This window comes from Cherax quadricarinatus, chromosome 7 (assembly GCF_038502225.1).
Source record: "Cherax quadricarinatus isolate ZL_2023a chromosome 7, ASM3850222v1, whole genome shotgun sequence".
Taxonomy (NCBI): Eukaryota; Metazoa; Arthropoda; class Malacostraca; order Decapoda; family Parastacidae; genus Cherax; species Cherax quadricarinatus.
In genome coordinates this window covers 58553927-58575664 of record NC_091298.1, presented here as the reverse complement: position 1 = coordinate 58575664, position 21738 = coordinate 58553927, and the positions used below count along the sequence as shown (strand labels likewise).

Here is a 21738-nt window from a genome sequence, read left to right as displayed (position 1 = left end):
TAGTAGTCGTTTTGATAAGGACCTGCCTCGCATGGGCCAGTAGGCCTTCTGCAGTGTTCCTCCATTCTTATGTGTGTGTGTTAGTGTGTGTGTGTGTGTGTGTGTGTGTGTGTGTGTTAGTGTGTGTGTTAGTGTTAGTGTGTGTGTTAGTGTGTGTGTTAGTGTGTGTGTTAGTGTGTGTGTGTGTGTGTGTGTGTGTTTGTGTTTTAATGTTAGTTATTGTGCATAAATATTTTTTGCACTGTTAGTGTGGACATCGTTGTACATGATAGGTAATCATACATACATTATGCATGATTTGAGTCACATGGGCCACTACAGTTAATAGAAAATATAAAAAAGTACTAGAAAACCCCAGAAAAATTGTAAAATATTAAATACAACATGCATAGTGATCACCAATGTTGGCATCATTGGGTCAGTGACTTTCAACTTCACACCTTCGTATCTTGGTAAATACTGGAGTATACCTGGAGAAGGTTTCAGGAGTCAATGCCCCCGTGACCTGGTCTGTGACCAGGCCTCGCGGTGGATCAGGGCCTGATCATCCAGGCTGTTACTGCTGGCAGCATGCAAATTGATGTATGAATCACAGCCCAGCTGGTTAGATACTGACTTTAGGTGCCTGTCCAGTGCCTTCTTGAAGACAACCAGGATGGCTGAATTTTTTTTATTACAACCATAATTTTTTTTTTTTTTACAACCATAATTTTTTTTTTTAATTCTGACTTTATTGGCACTTAATTTCCAGAGCTATGACAGTGAAAGGGTTAATATAATCCTCTAATTAATCTGTCATTAATGATTTCTAGGTTCCTGCCTGATGGTTTTAATTTTTTTACTGGCTTCTTTTCTCCATGACCTGTTTTTTGCTTTCCTCCATCTCTGTTACATGGAACTTAACCAGATTAAAATTCAACTATTACCTTACTCAATGTATTGAGATATTCCTGCAGTGATGCAGCTTTTTTTTTTTCTCTCTTATTTTGCATAGTATCTTTGCATCATCTACAAACATATGTACAGTAGACCGTCATTTAGCACGAGTTTATTTGGCACGATTCGGGTATAGCACGGTTGAAGAATTGTGGCACAATTTTATGTAACATGTAAAATTAATTTAACATGGTTCAGTTTGTGGAAGGAAAAAAAAAAATCCCTTTTCCTCAAGTGGCCGCCTTGTTATCCAGAAGCCATGTTTGTGAATTGTTTTGATCTTTTAATTGCTATATCTTGTATCTTCCAAGCAATCATGACACCCAGTAGGCATACCAGTGTTGCTGAAAGTGGCAAGAAAAGGTATACGCATTTAAGTCTTAGAATTAATGAAGGAAACAAAGATATTAGACGAGATAATGGTAATGAAGTGTTACACTTTGTGTACACACAAAAAGAGGTAAACATGAGTTTGTGTGACTAACTTACTGACTGAATGACTTACTGACATGACTGAATGACTTGATTGACATGACTGAATGACTTGACTGAATGACTTCAAGTTACACTCCCGTACCAGAACCTCTACTATCCACCTCGGCCCAGTAGGACTACAGCATAACTCTCCACTCTTCACAATCATCCACAAACACCAGCACCCACAATTTAAGGCAAATACTATTATTTCTGTTACATTTGTAGTCTTAACCAGTAAAAGCAATAATACATCACAACAGTGAACTACAATTCCATGTTCACTTTTATTTTTGTAGGATGTGGAGGCCTAAAAAAAGTTGTTTGGCATTTTTGGGGCTCCCAGGAATGTAACCCTATTTTTCCCGTAAGTTCTTCAGTTCATATAACACGGTTTTACCTAACATGCCATTTTCGGGAACGTAACTACCGTGTTAAATGACGGTCTACTGAAGCATGGAATAAAAGAGACATTGCATGTCTCTTTTATTCCTTTTGTGTTTTACTATTTCCAGATTACCTCTCGGAATTACACCTTTATGAAAGGTTTTGTGATGAATAAATGCTATCTACCCATCCGTTTCTTCAAATTTGTGACTTGTATTCAGTAGTTAAACACAGTTCTGTAGTTTGGGTAAGTGGGGAAGCATGGAGTCCAGTATGACAGATGGCAGGGATGTATACAAATTACCAAGTCTCAGATGCATTAAACACCTGAGGCATGTAGGCACTAATCTCCATTCACTTCCAGTAAAATGCATGTTGAATTCCGTTGATTTTCAATATACTGTACAGCACACCCTTTCGTGAATGGACTGATAGGAGGGAGGGAGGAACGATATTGTCGGTTGTCTGAAACTTCTGAAAGTATGAAATAAATTTTTCATGATCATTTAGTTGTCATCTGAATTAGCAGACTTGATCCACTGATGCAGGAGATGATCAGACATGAATTAAGAATACTGATATTGTACTGTATAGTAATTTTATAATACTGTACATAATTAATAGTAATTTTACTTATATTTGTGTGGTGGAGAGAGATGTAATCTGCTTTTATTATTTTTGGTGACTCGGCATAACTTTTATTCTGAGTCGGGGAAGCTGTAAAGCTCCACTAGTGTCTACACTAAACTTAAGAGCATGGCCTGTGAATTTGTCTTTGCTTCTATAGGTAGTCCATTTCTGAACATACTGTTCTATCACTGAGATACCAGACTTGGCCTTCTTTATTAGTTCAAGTTGCTGACACTGAGAATCATGCATTTCCTCCTAGCACCACCACTTGCTTTAGAAGTCATTGATGAGTGCACTTCACTTAATATGTTGATTGTCAAACAGAAGGCTGTAAATCCTTGAAAAATTAGACTGACAAATATAAGTGAGCATAAACAATAAACTGGCACAGGTTGCTTACAGTTCAGGGACCAGTGAAAGCAGAGAAGTTCTGGACATGACCACTTTCTCGTACTAGACAAACGTCTAGTACGAGGCATTGGCTTAAGCCAGTGCCCTAACCTAGTTAGGTCAGGTCACATTCACTTAAAGGAGGAGCATGGCATCTGACCTAGTAGCACAAGCAACAGTCAAAGTTCCACATGTCACACATCCACATATCGCATATCTGTTTGCTGGTATTATATACCATTGTGATTTTCAGGTATATAATTCTCTTTTGTTTTAATATTTATGTATGGAATAAATTTCTTGTTGCAGATATTATGTCGAAACACAAAAGATTCTCCTCTTGTTCTTAATAAGCCAGCTGTATTTGCGCCAACAGGGAACAATAGCAATTTTCAAAGTCCTCCAACGGGTCAACCAAATCCTAATGTTCGCAGATCGTCACGCCTGTTTTGTAACAGTAATTCTGTCAAGGTGAGAATTTGTAACTGGTGTTGCACTGATTTATACTGTTTAATATGTGTACTGAAAGGTCTTCTATCTTTTCTCTCCACATCCATTTCTTATCTTATTCCATTTACATTAACTTACTTTTTGTGCATGTAGGAGAACAACAAGAGTCGTTTTGTAGCACCAAAGTCCCCAGCTCGTAAAACAAAAACCAGATCCTCGAAGAGTCAGTCAAGTCTTTCTGAACTGAATGAAAAGAACAAAAGTGAAAATCAGGACATTATATCACCTTCAGACAAGTCATTCCCAGAGAAGCCAGCCACTCCCCAGAATCTTGCACAACAAGCCTTCTCTATCCAGAAACAGTCAGCAGGTGAATATTGGAATAACCTTGGTCAAAATTTTTACATATCTAGTAATGTTTTGGATGTTTACATCTTAGAGGAATTGTTAATGCTTAAACTGGGCCTGGAAGGGATTGGTACCTGTTACATCCTTGTATCTACTGGTGAGTTTTTAAATACCGGCAGACCTCTCATGGTGCTCAGTTACATAACATGTTTTTAATAGGATGCTCTTCATATTGACATTAAGAAAATGTATGTAGTTTTACATTTGTACACATAAAAATAAAGAAAAATGGTTCAGGCCTGAAAACTTTAATGTTCAAAGATGTATTTATAGGAGGGTGTGTAAAGGCAGAAAGTTGAATGTGAATATAGATAAGAGTAAGGTGATGAGGATATCAAATGATTTAGATAAAGAAAAATTGGATATTACATTGGAGGGAGGTAGTATGGAAGAAGTGAATATTTTCAGATTTTTGGGAATAGACTTGTCAGCAGATGGGTTTATGAAGGATGAGGTAAAACATAGAATTGATGAAGGAAAAAAGATGAGTGGTGCATTGAGGTATCTGTGGAGACAAAGAATGTTACCCATGGAGGCAAAGAAGGGAATGTACCAACACTCATATGGGTGTGAAGCATGGGTTGTAAATGCTGAAGCGAGGAGGCGGCTGGAGGCAGTGGTGATGTCGAATCTAGGGACAATGTTGTATATATATAATGCAGAGAATTTGTAGTGTGGAAATCAGGAGATGTGGAGTTACTAAAAGTATTAGTCAGAGGGCTGAAGAGGGGCTGTTGAGGTGGTTTGGTTATGTAGAGAGAATGGAACAAAGTAGAATGACTTGGAGAACATATAAATCTATTGGGGAAGGAAGGCGGGATAGGGGTTGTCCCCGAAAAGGTGAGAGGGAGGTTTTGTGGACAAGGGGCTTGGACTACCAGAATAAAAAGAAGAAAATTGTCAAAGTGGGAAGTCTGAATGTGCATGGATGTTGTGCAAATGATAAGAAAGAGATGATTGTGGATGTTATGAATGAGAAGAAACTGGATGTCCTGGCTTTAAGTGAAACAAAGCTGAAGGGGGTGGGAGAGTTTCAATGGAGAGGAATAAATGGGATTAGGTCAGGGGTTTCAAATAGAGTTAGAGCTAAAGAAGGAGTAGCAATAATGCTGAGGGATAAGTTATGGCAGGAAAAGAGGGATTACAAATGTTTAAATTCAAGGATTATGTGGAGTAAAATAAAGATTGGATGTGAAAAGTGGGTTATAGTAAGTGTGTATGCACCTGGAGAAGAGAGAAGTGTAGAGGAGAGAGAGAGATTCTGGGAAATGTTGAGTGAATGCGTGGGGAGTTTTGAATCAAGTGTGAGAGTAATGGTGGTTGGGGATTTCAATGCTAAAGTGGGTAAAAATGTTATGGAGGGAGTAGTAGGTAAATTTGGGGTGCCAGGGGTAAATGTAAATGGGGAGCCTTTAATTGAGCTATGTGTAGAAAGAAATTTGGTAATAAGTAATACATATTTTATGAAAGAGGATAAATAAATATACAAGGTATGATGTAGCACGTAATGAAAGTAGTTTATTAGATTATGTATTGGTGGATAAAAGGTTGATGGGTAGGCTCCAGGATGTACATGTTTATAGAGGGGCAACTGATATATTGGATCATTATTTAGTTGTAGCTACAGTTAGAGTAAGAGGTAGATTGGAAAAGAGGAAGGTGGCAACAACAAGTAAGAGGGAGGTGAAAGTGTATAAACTAAGGGAGGAGGAAGTTCGGGCGAGATATAAGCGACTATTGGCAGAAAGGTGGGCTAGTGCAAAGATGAGTAGTGGGGGGGTTGAAGAGGGTTGGAATAGTTTTAAAAATGCAGTATTAGAATGTGGGGCAGAAGTTTGTGGTTATAGGAGGGTGGGGGCAGGAGGGAAAAGGAGTGATGGGTGGAATGATGAAGTAAAGGGTGTGATAAAAGAGAAAAAGGTAGCTTATGAGAGGTTTTTACAAAGCAGAAGTGTTATAAGAAGAGCAGAGTATATGGAGAGTAAAAGAAAGGTGAAGAGAGTGGTGAGAGAGTGCAAAAGGAGAGCAGATGATAGAGTGGGAGAGGCACTGTCAAGAAATTTTAATGAAAATAAGAAAAATTTTTGGAGTGAGTTAAACAAGTTAAGAAAGCCTAGGGAAAGTATGGATTTGTCAGTTAAAAAGAGTAGGGGAGTTAGTAGATGGGGAGAGGGAGGTATTAGGTAGATGGCGAGAATATTTTGAGGAACTTTTAAATGTTGAGGAAGAAAAGGAGGCGGTAATTTCATGCACTGGCCAGGGAGGTATACCACCTTTTAGGAGTGAAGAAGAGCATAATGTAAGTGTGGTGGAGGTACGTGAGGCATTCCATAGAATGAAAGGGGGTAAAGCAGCTGGAACTGATGGGATCATGACAGAAATGTTAAAAGCAGGGGGGGATATAGTGTTGGAGTGGTTGGTACTTTTGTTTAATAAATGTATGAAAGAGGGGAAGGTACCTAGGGATTGACGGAGAGCATGTATAGTCACTTCATATAAAGGGAAAGGGGACAAAACAGATTGTAAAAATTATAGAGGAATAAGTTTGCTGAGTATACCAGGAAAAGTATATGGTAGGGTTATAATTGAAAGAATTAGAGGTAAGACAGAATGTAGGATTGCGGATGAGCAGGGAGGCTTCAGAGTGGGTAGGGGATGTGTAGATCAAGTGTTTACATTTAAGCATATATGTGAACAGTATTTAGATAAAGGTAGGGAAGTTTTTATTGCATTTATGGATTTAGAAAAGGCATATGATAAGAGTGGATAGAGGAGCAATGTGGCAGATGTTGCAAGTATATGGGATAGGTGGTAAGTTACTAAATGCTGTAAAGAGCTTTTATGGGGATAGTGAGGCTCAGGTTAGGGTGTGTAGAAGAGAGGGAGATTACTTCCTGGTAAAAGTAGGTCTTAGACAGGGATATGTCATGTCACCATGGTTGTTTAATATATTTATAGATGGGGTTGTAAAAGAAGTAAATGCTAGGGTGTTCGGGAGAGGGGTGGGATTAAATTATGGGGAATCAAATTCAAAATGGGAATTGACAGTTACTTTTTGCTGATGATACTGAGCTTATGGGAGATTCTAAAGAAAAATTGCAAAGGTTAGTGGATGAGTTTTAGAATGTGTGTAAAGGTAGAAAGTTGAAAGTGAACATAGAAAAGAGTAAGGTGATGAGGGTATCAAATGATTTAGATAAAGAAAAATTGGATATCAAATTGGGGAGGAGTATGGAAGAAGTGAATGTTTTCAGATACTTGGGATTTGACGTGTCAGCGGATGGATTTATGAAGGATGAGGTTAATCATAGAATTGATGAGGGGAAAAAAGGCGAGTGGTGCGTTGAGGTATATGTGGAGTCAAAAAACGTTATCTATGGAGGCAAAGAAGGGAATGTATGAAAGTATAGTAGTACCAACACTCTTATATGGATGTGAAGCTTGGGTGGTAAATGCAGCAGCGAAGAGACGGTTGGAGGCAGTGGAGATGTCCTGTCTAAGGGCAATGTGTGGTGTAAATATTATGCAGAAAATTCGGAGTGTGGAAATTAGGAGAAGGTGTGGGGTTAATAAAAGTATTAGTCAGAGGGCAGAAGAGGGGTTGTTGAGGTGGTTTGGTCATTTAGAGAGAATGGATCAAAGCATGGAAAGCATATAAATCTATAGGTGAAGGAAGGAGGGGTAGGGGTCGTCCTCGATAGGGTTGGAAAGAGGGGGTAAAGGAGGTTTTGTGGGCGAGTGGCTTGGACTTCAAGGAAGCGTGCATGAGCGTGTTAGATAGGAGTGAATGGAGACGAATGATACTTGGGACCTGACGATCTGTTGGAGTGTGAGCAGGGTAATATTTAGTGAAGGGATTCAGGGAAACCGGTTATTTTCATATAGTCGGACTTGAGTCCTGGAAATGGGAAGTACAATGCCTGCACTTTAAAGGAGGGGTTTGGGATACGTATTGGCAGTTTGGAGGGATATGTTGTGTATCTTTATACGTACAGTGGACCCCCGCATAACGATGGCATCACATAGCGATTATTTCGCATACCGCTTACTTTAATTGCAAAGATTTTGCCTCGCATACCGCTTAAAAACCCGCTTACCGATTTTCGTCCGAGACGCTTCCAATGTGCGGCCTGAGCCACGCTCACATGTTCCGCCGGTGGCATTGTTTACCAGCCAGCCTCCGCAATAACATCCAAGCATACAATCGGAATATTTCGTATTATTACAGTGTTTTCGGTGCTGTTTCTGGAAAATAAGTGACCATGGGCCCCAAGAAAGCTTCTAGTGCCAACCCTGTGGTAAAAAGGGTGAGAATTAGTATGGAAATTAAGAAAGATTTTGAAGGGTTTGGGGCTAACCCTGAGAAGCCTATGCCAGTTGTGGAACCCATTGTGCCTACTTCAAAAATTAAGGAAATGTGTGCACAGTGGGTTGAACTGCAAACCTTTATGGATGAAAATCACCCTGACACAGCTGTTGCAAGCCGTGCTGGTGACTATTTCAATGACAATGTTGTGGCCCATTTTAGACAAATCGTAAAGGAACGGGAGGTACAGAGCTCTATGGACAGATTTGTTGTGCGACAGAGGTCCAGTGACTCTCAAGCTGGTCCTAGTGGCATTAAAAGAAGAAGGGAAGTAACCCCGGAAAAGGACTTGCTACCTCAAGTCCTAATGGAAGGGGATTCCCCTTCTAAACAGTAAGAAGATAATGCTCTCCCCTCCTCCCATCCCATCAATCATCACCAGATCTTCAATAAAAGTAAGTGTCATGTAAGTGTGCATGCCTTTTTCAGTTTGTGTGTATTAAAATTAACATTTCATGTGGTAAAAAAATTTTTTTTTCATACTTTTGGGTGTCTTGCACGGATTAATTTTATTTCTATTATTTCTTATGGGGAAAATTCATTCACATAACGATTATTTCGCATAACGATTACCCCTCTTGCACGGATTAAAATCGTTAACCGGGGGTCCACTGTATATGCTTCTAAACTGTTGTATTCTGAGCACCTCTGCAAAAGCAGTGATAATGTGTGAGTATGGTGAAAGTGTTGAATGATGATGAAAGTATTTTCTTTTTTGGGGATTTTCTTTCTTTTTTGGGTCACCCTGCCTCGGTGGGAGACTGCCGACTTGTTGAAAAAAAAAAAAAAAAGAATAGAGACAAATGGTTTTTGGGACATAATGAGGTGTTGGAGTATGAGCAGGGTAATATTTTGTGAAGGGATTCAGGGAAACCGGTTAGCCGAACTTAGTCCTGGAAATGGGAAGTTCAATGCCTGCACTTTACAGGAGGGGTTTAGGATATTGGCAGTTTGGAGGGACGTCTAAATTGTCATATCTGAGTGCCTCTGCAAAGACAGTGATTTATGTATGAGTGATGGTGAAAGTGTTGAATAACGATGAAAGTTTTTTTTTTGGGGGGGGGGTCACCCTGCCTCGGTGCGAAGTGGCTGACGTGTATGAGCAGCATCGGTTGATAAACAACATGAGACGGTTCGTAGCTGTCTTCTGTTTAGTATTTTTTTTTTATCACACTGGCCGATTCCCACCAAGGCAGGGTGGCCCGAAAAAGAAAAACTTTCACCATCATTCACTCCATCACTGTCTTGCCAGAAGGGTGCTTTACACTACAGTTTTTAAACTGCAACATTAACATCCCTCCTTCAGAGTGCAGGCACTGTACTTCCCATCTCCTGGACTCAAGTCCGGCCTGCCGGCTTCCCTGAACCCCTTCATAAACGTTACTTTGCTCACACTCCAACAGCACGTCAAGTATTAAAAACCATTTGTCTCCATTCACTCCTATCAAACACGCTCACGCATGCCTGCTGGAAGTCCAAGCCCCTCGCACACAAAACCTCCTTTACCCCCTCCCTCCAACCTTTCCTAGGCCGACCCCTACCCCGCCTTCCTTCCACTACAGACTGATACACTCTTGAAGTCACTCTGTTTCGCTCCATTCTCTCTACATGTCCGAACCACCTCAACAACCCTTCCTCAGCCCTCTGGACAACAGTTTTGGTAATCCCGCACCTCCTCCTAACTTCCAAACTACGAATTCTCTGCATTATATTCACACCACACATTGCCCTCAGACATGACATCTCCACTGCCTCCAGCCTTCTCCTCGCTGCAACATTCATCACCCATGCTTCACACCCATATAAGAGCATTGGTAAAACTATACTTTCATACATTCCCCTCTTTGCCTCCAAGGACAAAGTTCTTTGTCTCCACAGACTCCTGAGTGCACCACTCACCCTTTTCCCCTCATCAATTCTATGATTCACCTCATCCTTCATAGACCCATCCGCTGACACGTCCACTCCCAAATATCTGAATACATTCACCTCCTCCATACTCTCTCCCTCCAATCTGATATCCAATCTTTCATCACCTAATATTTTTGTTATCCTCATAACCTTACTCTTTCCTGTATTCACTTTTAATTTTCTTGTTTTGCACACCCTACCAAATTCATCCACCAATCTCTGCAACTTCTCTTCAGAATCTCCCAAGAGCACAGTGTCATCAGCAAAGAGCAACTGTGACAACTCCCACTTTATGTGTGATTCTTTATCTTTTAACTCCACACCTCTTGTCAAGACCCTCGCATTTACTTCTCTTACAACCCCATCTATAAATATATTAAACAACCACAGTGACATCACACATCCTTGTCTAAGGCCTACTTTTACTGGGAAATAATTTCCCTCTTTCCTATGTACTCTAACTTGAGCCTCACTATCCTCGTAAAAACTCTTCACTGCTTTCAGTAACCTACCTCCTACACCATACACCTGCAACATCTGCCACATTGCCCCCCTATCCACCCTGTCATAGGCCTTTTCCAAATCCATAAATGCCACAAAGACCTCTTTAGCCTTATCTAAATACTGTTCACTTATATGTTTCACTGTAAACACCTGGTCCACACACCCCCTACCTTTCCTAAAGCCTCCTTGTTCATCTGCTATCCTATTCTCAGTCTTACTTTTAATTCTTTCAATAATAACTCTACCATACACTTTACCAGGTATACTCAACAGACTTATCCCCCTATAATTTTTGCACTCTCTTTTGTCCCCTTTGCCTTTATACAAAGGAACTATGCATGCTCTCTGCCAATCCCTAGGTACCTTACCCTCTTCCATACATTTATTAAATAATTGCACCAACCACTCCAAAACTATATCCCCACCTGCTTTTAACATTTCTATCTTTATCCCATCAATCCCGGCTGCCTTACCCCCTTTCATTTTACCTACTGCCTCACGAACTTCCCCCACACTCACAACTGGCTCTTCCTCACTCCTACAAGATGTTATTCCTCCTTGCCCTATACACGAAATCACAGCTTCCCTATCTTCATCAACATTTAACAGTTCCTCAAAATATTCCCTCCCCTCCATCTTCCCAATACCTCTAACTCTCCATTTAATAACTCTCCTCTCCTATTTTTAACTGACAAATCCATTTGTTCTCTAGGCTTCCTTAACTTGTTAATCTCACTCCAAAACTTTTTCTTATTTTCAACAAAATTTGTTGATAACATCTCACCCACTCTCTCATTTGCTCTCTTTTTACATTGCTTGACCACTCTCTTAACCTCTCTCTCTTTCTCCATATACTCTTCCCTCCTTGCATCACTTCTACTTTGTAAAAACTTCTCATATGCTAACTTTTTCTCCCTTACTACTCTCTTTACATCATCATTCCACCAGTCGCTCCTTTTCCCTCCTGCACCCATTTTCCTGTAACCACAAACTTCTGCTGAACACTCTAACACTACATTTTTAAACCTTCCCCATACCTCTTCGACCCCATTGCCTATGCTCTCATTAGCCCATCTATCCTCCAATAGCTGTTTATATCTTTCCCTAACTGCCTCCTCTTTTAGTTTATAAACCTTCACCTCTCTCTTCCCTGATGCTTCTATTCTCCTTGTATCCCATCTACCTTTCACTCTCAGTGTAGCTACAACTAGAAAGTGATCTGATATGTCTGTGGCCCCTCAATAAACATGTACATCCTGAAGTCTACTCAACAGTCTTTTATCTACCAATACATAATCCAACAAACTGTCATTTCGCCCTACATCATATCTTGTATACTTATTTATCCTCTTTTTCTTAAAATATGTATTACCTATAACTAAACCCCTTTCTATACAAAGTTCAATCAAAGGGCTCCCATTATCATTTACACCTGGCACCCCTAGCTTACCTACCACACCCTCTCTAAAAGTTTCTCCTACTTTAGCATTCAGGTCCCCTACCACAATTACTCTCTCACTTGGTTCAAAGGCTCCTATACATTCACTTAACATCTCCCAAAATCTCTCTCCTCTGCATTCCTCTCTTCTCCAGGTGCATACACGCTTATCATGACCCACTTCTCGCATGCAACCTTTACTTTAATCCACATAATTCTTGCATTTACACATTCATATTCTCTTTTCTCCTTCCATAACTGATCATTCAACATTACTGCTACCCCTTCCTTTGCTCTAACTCTCTCAGATACTCCAGATTTAATCCCATTTATTTCCCCCCACCGAAACTCCCCTACCCCCTTCAGCTTTGTTTCGCTTAGGGCCAGGACATCCAACTTCTTTTCATTCATAACATGAGCAATCATCTGTTTCTTGTCATCTGCACTACATCCACGCACATTCAAGCATCCCAGTTTTATAAAGTTTTTCTTCTTCTCTTTTTTAGTAAAGGTCTACAGGAGAAGGAGTTACTAGCCCATTGCTCCCGGCATTTTAGTCGCCTCATACGACACGCATGGCTTACGGAGGAAAGATTTTTTTCCACTTCCCCATGGACAATAGAGGAAATAAAGAAGAACAAGAGCTATTTAGAAAAAGGGGAAAAACCTAGATGTATGTATATATATATGCATGTGCGTGTCTGTGAAGTGTGACCAAAGTGTAAGTAGGAGTAGCAAGATATCCCTGTTATCTAGCGTGTTTATGAGACAGAAAAAGAAACCAGCAATCCTACCATCATGCAAAACAGTTACAAGTTTCTGTTTCACAGTCATCTGGCAGGACGGTAGTACTTCCCTGGGTGGTTGCTGTCTACCAACCTACTACCTTATTCTGCTTAGTAGTCTCATAATTATCTCCTAATTCCTCTCTATTAATAAATAAGAGGAGACAGAATATAAAACAGGTAAAATGCTTCCTTTGCATTATTGTAAACACATTTTTTTTCATTATCCTTTAGAGAAGAATATGAGTGGTGTCAGTTTGTAAAACAAATAAACAAGCCACAGCCATCTACTGTGCAGTATACGTCATAATCATATACAAAATTTTGCATCAACAAGCAACAGAAACCAAGAATTTAATTAGGGTAAAACTTTCATGTTACTTTTAAAGCATATTTTCTACTGATAAGATTGTGTATTAAATTTATATTAGTCACTAGACTAGAGGCTTATTATGCATCTCCGTTTTCTTGGGTGTGGATGGTATACTGCATCAAAAACAAGCATCTATATCAAAATAACTTAAGAATTAGTATTAGTCTGCCCAAAGTGCCTAGGCATGATGGTATCCATCTTTGTAACTTAAATTTTATAATGTGTAAACCACACATTGTAAGCTTTACAAGGAAATGAATATTTGTATCTGCCTGGCTTTGATGAATAAGTTTAATTTTTATTTAGGATTTGGGTGCATAAATTTGTTGATCAATGAGCAATGACATCTACAATGTGTCTTGTCCAAAACGTCATTATTTTTGATGAAGCATTTTAAAAAATTTTTGGCTCTTTTATCATAAACATCCTAATTTTTTCCCACTTTGTTTTTTTACATAGCATGAAATTGTATAGTGTCAATTTCAGTACTCTAACTCTTGTGGAATGTGAGGTCTGCCTGTAAATTTTTTTTTTTTTTTGTCAGATTGCAGAGCATCAAAAACTGTCGGTACAGCCTGGTGATTATCTATCCAAACATATTTTTATAAAAATTGTATTTTTGCTAAATATAAGGTTACATAATTATTTAGAACTTTTCTGTCATATTCATTGTGTTTTAGTTTGAGGTATTTCATGAAATATGGGTGGAGAGATTTTACTGGGTTTGTTGCTGTTTACACTGTACATTAAATATTTGATAGATGGGTTTGTTACTCGGGCTACTGTTATTTGTATATAAGGTGTGCAAGAAGGTTTTAAAAAATTTCTCTGTACCTGGAGAGCTAAAGCATTTCATTTCCTTTTATAAATTTTGTATCTTATATAATGCTCCTATTTTCTTGGGCATAGAGGGATTGATGTCACTACTACGAGATATGGGAGCGGCATATCAGCAGCTGGCCCAGTACAACTGTGGAAGAGCAATAGAGCTGCTGACTGCTCTTCCCACACAGCACTATCGTACGGGATGGGTCTTAGCGCACATTGGCAAAGCATATTTTGAGATGAATGATTATCAGCAAGCTGTCAAGTGAGTTTGAAGTAATAAATATTGAAATTATAGTATAGATCTAATTTGATAGTAAAATATATATGAAAATAATAGCACTCTATATGAATTAGTTTGGCGAATCTTTTTATACATTACTTTCAGTAATTTTTTATATCTTTGCAATTAATAACAATTTCTCCAAGAGAAGTTGTTGTCTTGGTATGTAATTGATGGGTTAAATATTAATCTGATTCATAATTTTTTTTTTTTTTTCAGGAAATTGAACTCTAGAGAATTAGAAGGCCATGTGGGGTGAGGAGAGATTGTTGAGGTAGTTTGTTCATTTAGAAAGGATGGAGCAGCATAGGATGAGTGTGTATAAATCTAGGGGTGAAGGAAGGAGGTGTAGGTGTTGTGCCAGCAAGGGTATGAGGGAGGATGTAAAGGTTATGAGTACTAGGAACTTTAGCATCCAACAGGTTTGTGCGAACACATTGCATCGGAGCGAATGGAGATGAGTAGTTTTTATGATTGGACATGTTGGAATGTAAGCAAGGTAACATTTATGATAGGATTAAGAGATGCTAGTTAAATAGACTAGGCCTTGAGGTGAGGAATATAATGCCTTCACTTCTAAGGAGGGGTAAGGATGTTGTAGTTTGGAGGGTCACCTGAATTACGTCAATGCAAGTTTTTTTTTTTTTTTTTTCCAACATTAGTGGGAGATACATATATTATAGAAAAGGAAAAACAGAAGTGATTGAATGTAGGTTAGGGCATATAGCAAGAACAGATCATTATAAATGTGAAGATAGTCATGGCTAAGAAAACTTTTTCATTCCAGGTTTTTCAGTGACGTGAGAGAAAAAGAACCACATCGTCTCCACTTAATGGAGTACTACAGCACAGCTCTCTGGCACTTACAAAAAGAAGTTCAGCTCTCTGCACTGGCACAGGTAGTTTAAACAAAAAAGAATTACAACTTTTTTTTTTTAATACTTTTAAGTTAACCCTTTCAGGGTCTGTGCCATAGATCTACGGCTTTACGTTCAGGGTCCAAACCGTAGATATACGCCATGAGCTCAGCTCACTCTGATAAGCTGTGAGTGGCAAATTTGGGCCTAGATATGAGAATACAACTATGTGGTATGTGTGCACCACATAAAACAAATCCTGCAGCACACAGTGTATAATAAGATAAAAAAAACTGAGACCACGATTTTCGATTAAAACAGCGACTTTGCAGCATTTTTTTGTATGTTTTTTATAGTTGTATTTGCGATTTCTTGGTCTCATTTGATAGAATGGAAGACATATTACAGAAATAGAGATGATTTTGATTAGTTTTAGCACTGGAAATGGCTTGAAACTGGGCTCAAAGTAGCAGAAATGTTAAATTTTTGCCGATGTTCAAGAGGAAACAAACGACCTCACATGTCTAATACACGCCAGCTGGTGGGTCTAATATGCATTCATAAATGTGGTGATGATATTTATACAATTATTACAATATTGCATTACAGTAAATCTTCTATTTTTTGGTTTGAATAAAAATTCATTGTGAATAAAAAATCAAAATGGAATTCATTTGTAAAGCCTGAAAATGTAACTGATGAACAGAGGAAATGTTAGTTTAGTGCCAGGAATACCTACATTGTTTATTCTGGACCCTATTTTGAAATTGGAATATTTTGAACTTTGTGTTAAATTGGCCAAATTACCAATTTCCGATCACTATTTTGTAGTTGAAACAGTTGACTTGGCGATTTCTTGTGCTCAGTCGATAGAATAGAAGTAATACTAGTGAAATAGCTAAGAATTTGGTCACCTGGAATAATGTAATTGGCCTAAAATCGGAATCAAAGTCGGCAAAATCGCTGATTCGTAAATATCGCTGACACTTCAAAATTCGCGAGAGCATAATTTTGTCAATTATCCATCAAATTTTGTACTTTTTGTTTTACCTTCAGAAGAAGATTCTCTAGCATTTCATAAGAAAAAATAACAATTTTTTTTTTTTTTTTTAAATTCTTGGACCCTGGTGCGCACTTTGAAATTTGGCCTCTGGGCCCTGAAAGGGTTAAAAACGCTTAAAATTTTAAACAGTGAGGTACAGTGGAACTTCAGTTTTCGTATGTACTAGTTTGTATGTAAAACTCATGTTATTCTCTATAAAATGTATTTTTTGTTAATATTTCCCATAAGAAATAATGTAAAGCCAATTAATCCATTCCAGACACCCAAAAATATTAACAACAAATGCATTTTATAGCGAATAACTAGTTTTACATACAAACTAGGGCATACGAAAGCAGAGGCTCCACTATACACATGGAGTGATGAAGATAGTATTCATTAAATAATTTTATGCTTGTCAGCAAAGTACTATTCCAGGTCATTTAGATTTTCAATGAAAACAGGCAAAATTGGTTTATTAACCCTTAAACTGTCCAAACATAGATCTACGTTTGCTCACATAATGCTCCAAACGTAGATCTACGTTCAATTTTACATGCTTTCTTGTGTAAAAAAAAAAGTAGATCTACGTTCTGAGTGCTACGCAAGCGAACGTAAATCTACGTTTGGACAGTTTAAGGGTTAAATTAAGCTGTTATTTAATGATTTCATGTATATCATTTCACACTATTGTTCTTCAGCAAAAAAGTTGCATTTCATCATACCATGTCCTTACTAAAATAATTAAAGGTTATGCATTACACAAACGCATGTGTATGTGGGTGTACTTGCCATCACCACTTCACTCTTAATTTTTTTTTTTTTTTAAATCCTAAAAAGGTAAACCATAGAATGGAAAAGGAAACGAAGTCTGTTAAGTATGAAATCGTTAACAAGAGTCTTTCCTGATTTCACACTCAACAGACTTTGTTTCCTTTTCCATTCTATGGTTTACCTTTTTAGGAAGTATATTTCTGCTTTAACTGTCAGGAGTACATTCCCCTCCTGCACTTTTATTACTAATAATTAGTCTCATCACTAACTACTACTAGTTGGTGAGGAGCTCTTGATCCAAGAAATTGGATTTGTCCTTTCCTTCCTTGGTTCAGACCTGATTTCCTCCCATTTTCCAAGAGCTGTGTGACCCCTGTGGGTTAAGTTTATCATGTTTGATCTTCAAACATAATAGTGTTTCGTTAATATCTTGAGGCATGAGTCAGGTTAGCCTATGTCTCCTTTGTCCATGCTCCATTTCTGATCTTTCTGCTCCTTCCTCAATCTTCATGACCTTACATTTGCTGTAGTTGAATTTTGGCAACCACTTATCTGATCACTCTTGAAATTTGCCCAGATCCCTTTGGAGCCTTTCCTTGTGGAGTTAATAAAAGTATTAGTCAGAGGGCAGAAGAGGGGTTGTTGAGGTGGTTTGGTCATTTAGAGAGAATGGATCAAAGTAGAATGACATGGAAAGCATATAAATCTATAGGGGAAGGAAGGCGGGGTAGGGGTCGTCCTCGAAAGGGTTGGAGAGAGGGGGTAAAGGAGGTTTTGTGGGCAAGGAGCTTGGACTTCCAGCAAGCGTGCGTGAGCGTGTTAGATAGGAGTGAATGGAGACGAATGGTACTTGGGACCTGACGATCTGTTGGAGTGTGAGCAGGGTAATATTTAGTGAAGGGATTCAGGGAAACCGGTTATTTTCATATAGTCGGACTTGAGTCCTGGAAATGGGAAGTACAATGCCTGCACTTTAAAGGAGGGGTTTGGGATATTGGCAGTTTGGAGGGATATGTTGTGTATCTTCATATGTGTATGCTTCTAGACTGTTGTATTCTGAGCACCTCTGCAAAAACAGTGATAATGTGCGAGTGTGGTGAAAGTATTGAATGATGATGAAAGTATTTTCTTTTTGGGGATTTTCTTTCTTTTTTTGGGTCACCCTGCCTCGGTGGGAGACGGCCGACTTGTTGAAAAAAAAAAAAAAAAATTTTTACATAATCGTAGCTGAATCATTCCTATCTGTAATATTATTCCCATAATCTAGAAACAGTACTGGTCTTAGTACTGATCCTTGTGGAATCCTGTTAGTTACTCTTTTCCATTCAGATGTCACTTTCCTGACAGTCACAATGCTGCTTTTTCCTTTCCCTATGATACTTGTTGATCCACTGGAGTATGTGCTCTATTATTCCCTACTGCATTTAAAGTTTTTGGCCCAGCCTCTCATGAGGTACAGTATCATACAACTTTTTGCAGTCTAAGAAAATGCTCCAAGATGGTTTGACACGTGTTGTAAATAAGGGGCTTGGAATAACTTGAAATTCCTGAAGGCCACTTTGATCTACCACACAAGCCTTGGCTTCTGAGGTTATGATTGTAGAGCTGCATGTATATATAGTATAGTAGGGTCTCAACTTTACTGTGTTCCAAGTTACATTGTTTTGCTAGTATGTTGTCATTTTGAAACCAACTAATTTAATATGAAGAGTGACTCGCACTTCTGACAGATGGGGCTACTTACGATAGCAGAGGAGTGTTTGACAGATATCAGTGCTTTGACTGGTGTCTGGAAGCAACTGCCTTCTTGGTTTTGTTTGCTCTTGCTTTGGTGTGTTCACTTTTTTTTAGTTTTTACCTTGGAAAATAGCCATACATCATGACTGGAAAGCACAATAGTAGTGATAGTGATACCCAAGTGAGATGGTAAAGGAAATATGTGGACACGAGTCCTGGAGGTGAGAATTACAGTGCCTGCACTGAAGGAGGGGGTGGGGATATTTTCAGTTTTGAACTGTAGTATTGGTGTGCATCTGGCAAGATGGTGATGAAGTGAGTGATGGTGAAAGTTTTTTTTTTTCTGGTCACCCTACCTTGTTGTTACAGCGGGTGTGTTGAAAAAAATATACACCTACCATCCGACTTACGACTGAGTTCGGTTCCGAGAAACCGGTCGTAAGTCGAACTTTACTACTGAATATCAACAAAACATTTTTGTAATGACTTTATTTTATTGTTTTATTTTGGCATTTCATGTTTTACTTTACTTTTTATGCTGTTAGAACTGTATTTTATACTGTAAGGTTTAGGATAAACACTGTGTACAACACAAATAGTTGTTTATTTCCCAGAAATTTGGCATAAAAAACACGGTTGTAAGTCGAGTGGTCGTATGTCGAGCAGGTCGTAAGTTGGATGGTAGGTGTATGTACATGCATGCACAGAAGTGTATCTTAGGCTCTTCTGTAATTTTGTTGTAATTATCAATTCTAGTTTCCTGGGAAGAGGAGGGGTCTCTAGCTCTTGGTCTCATCTAACTTTCAAATAGCTGATTTGATCAAGCTCTGTTCTATTTTACAAATACCCCCATGTTCTTTATTTTATATGACTAATATTTTAACTCCTCTTTAAGATAACTCTTAATGTTGGCAAACAACAAATTGTATATTTAAGATGGCTGGTAATTATTTTTTCTGCTTACATTGGCTATAATCTTATTTTTCCTGTTTCTTAATTTAGAAGGTCTAGTGCAAGGCTTTTCCTTGGGAGGGATTGTGGGAGGAATGATCTCCAAAACCATTAACAGGTACTTTTTAGGACTTTATCTGAGGAACTGGAGATGATTTAGTCCCTCCTTTATATTCTAACCTGAATACATATTTTTTTTTTTTTTTTTTTTTTCAACAAGTCGGCCGTCTCCCACCGAGGCAGGGTGACCCAAAAAAGAAAGAAAATCCCCAAAAAGAAAATACTTTCATCATCATTCAACACTTTCACCACACTCGCACATTATCACTGTTTTTGCAGAGGTGCTCAGAATACAACAGTCTAGAAGCATACACATATAAAGATACACAACATATCCCTCCAAACTGCCAATATCCCAAACCCCTCCTTTAAAGTGCAGGCATTGTACTTCCCATTTCCAGGACTCAAGTCCGACTATATGAAAATAACCGGTTTCCCTGAATCCCTTCACTAAATATTACCCTGCTCACACTCCAACAGATCGTCAGGTCCCAAGTACCATTCGTCTCCATTCACTCCTATCTAACACGCTCACGCACGCTTGCTGGAAGTCCAAGCCCCTTACCCACAAAACCTCCTTTACCCCCTCTCTCCAACCCTTTCGAGGACGACCCCTACCCCGCCTTCCTTCCCCTATAGATTTATATGCTTTCCATGTCATTCTACTTTGATCCATTCTCTCTAAATGACCAAACCACCTCAACAACCCCTCCTCTGCCCTCTGACTAATACTTTTATTAACTCCACACCTTCTCCTAATTTCCACACTCCGAATTTTCTGCATAATATTTACACCACACATTGCCCTTAAACAGGACATCTCCACTGCCTCCAACCGTCTCCTCGCTGCTGCATTTACCACCCAAGCTTCACACCCATATAAGAGTGTTGGTACTACAGTGGACCCCCGGTTAACGATTTTAATCCGTGCAAGAGGGGTAATTGTTATGCGAAATAATCGTTATGTGAATGAATTTTCCCCATAAGAAATAATGGAAATAAAATTAATCCGTGCAAGACACCCAAAAGTATGAAAAAAAAAATTTTACCACATGAAATATACATTTTCCCACACACACAGAGAAGAATACATGCACAATAGTAGAGTAGTACATGCACAGTATATATTGTGCATGTACTACTCTACTAAATGAAGAATAAATGACACTTACCTTTATTGAAGATGCAGCAATGACTGATGAGACACTGTGTCCTGGGAGTGCCTTTTCCTCCTGAGTACTGTAGGTCCTGTTTGGCATTTTCTTCCAGAACAGGCCTTATCACACTGTGTATGCCACTACGATTCTTAAATCTCTCAAACCAACCTTTGCTGGCTTTAAATTCACCAATATGAGCACTAGTTCCAGGCATTTTTCCCTGTTCACCTGGGTGTTAGTCGACTGGTGTGGGTTGCATCCTGGGAGACAAGATTAAGGACCCCAATGGAAATAAGTTAGACAGTCTTCAATGACACTGACTTTTTTGGGTTATCCTGGGTGGCAAATCCTCTGGGGTTAATTGTTTCTTGGTATTCTCAATAAGCCACACCAACAACGGTGCTACAGCAGCAGCAGCAGCTGACGGTGGTACAGCAGCAACAGACGGTGGTACAGCAGCAACAATGCTACAGCAGCAGCAGACGATGCTACAGCAGCAGCAGCAGCAGCAGACAATGCTACAGCTGCAGCAGACGATGCTACAGCAGCAGCAGACGATGCTACAGCAGCAGCAGACGATGCTACAGCAGCAGCAGCAGCAGACGATGCTACAGCAGCAGCAGCAGCAGACGATGCTACAGCAGCAGCAGCAGCAGACGATGCTACAGCAGCAGCAGCAGCAGCAGACAATGCTACAGCAGCAGCAGACGATGCTACAGCAGCAGCAGCAGCAGACGATGCTACAGCAGCAGCAGCAGCTGACAGTGCAGCAGCAGCAGCAGCAGCAGCTGTACCACCAATAGTAGCGATACTTATCAATGATCTTTTTCTTCTTCTCTATTGTAATTCTCACCCTTATTGCTGTAGGGTTGGCACTAGAAGCTTTCTTGGGGCCCATGGTCACTTATTTTCCAGAAAAAGCACCGAAAACACTGTAATAATACGAAATATTCCGATTGTATGCTTGGATGTTACCGCGGAGGCTGGCTGGTAAACAATG

At 39.2% G+C, this 21738-nt stretch overlaps 1 protein-coding gene across 2 annotated transcripts in view; it reads left to right on the top strand.

Moving 5' to 3' along the window:
* Nucleotides 1-21738, top strand: part of Cdc27 (cell division cycle protein 27) — a gene marked incomplete at its 3' end in the record, with an annotated part of 49592 nt that overhangs the window by 13074 nt on the left and 14780 nt on the right. For both annotated transcript variants that reach the window (XM_070082518.1, XM_070082519.1), the window contains 4 exon segments: nucleotides 3127-3288; nucleotides 3421-3637; nucleotides 13962-14142; nucleotides 14948-15059. In XM_070082518.1, coding sequence (XP_069938619.1) covers nucleotides 3127-3288; nucleotides 3421-3637; nucleotides 13962-14142; nucleotides 14948-15059 — 672 coding nt within the window.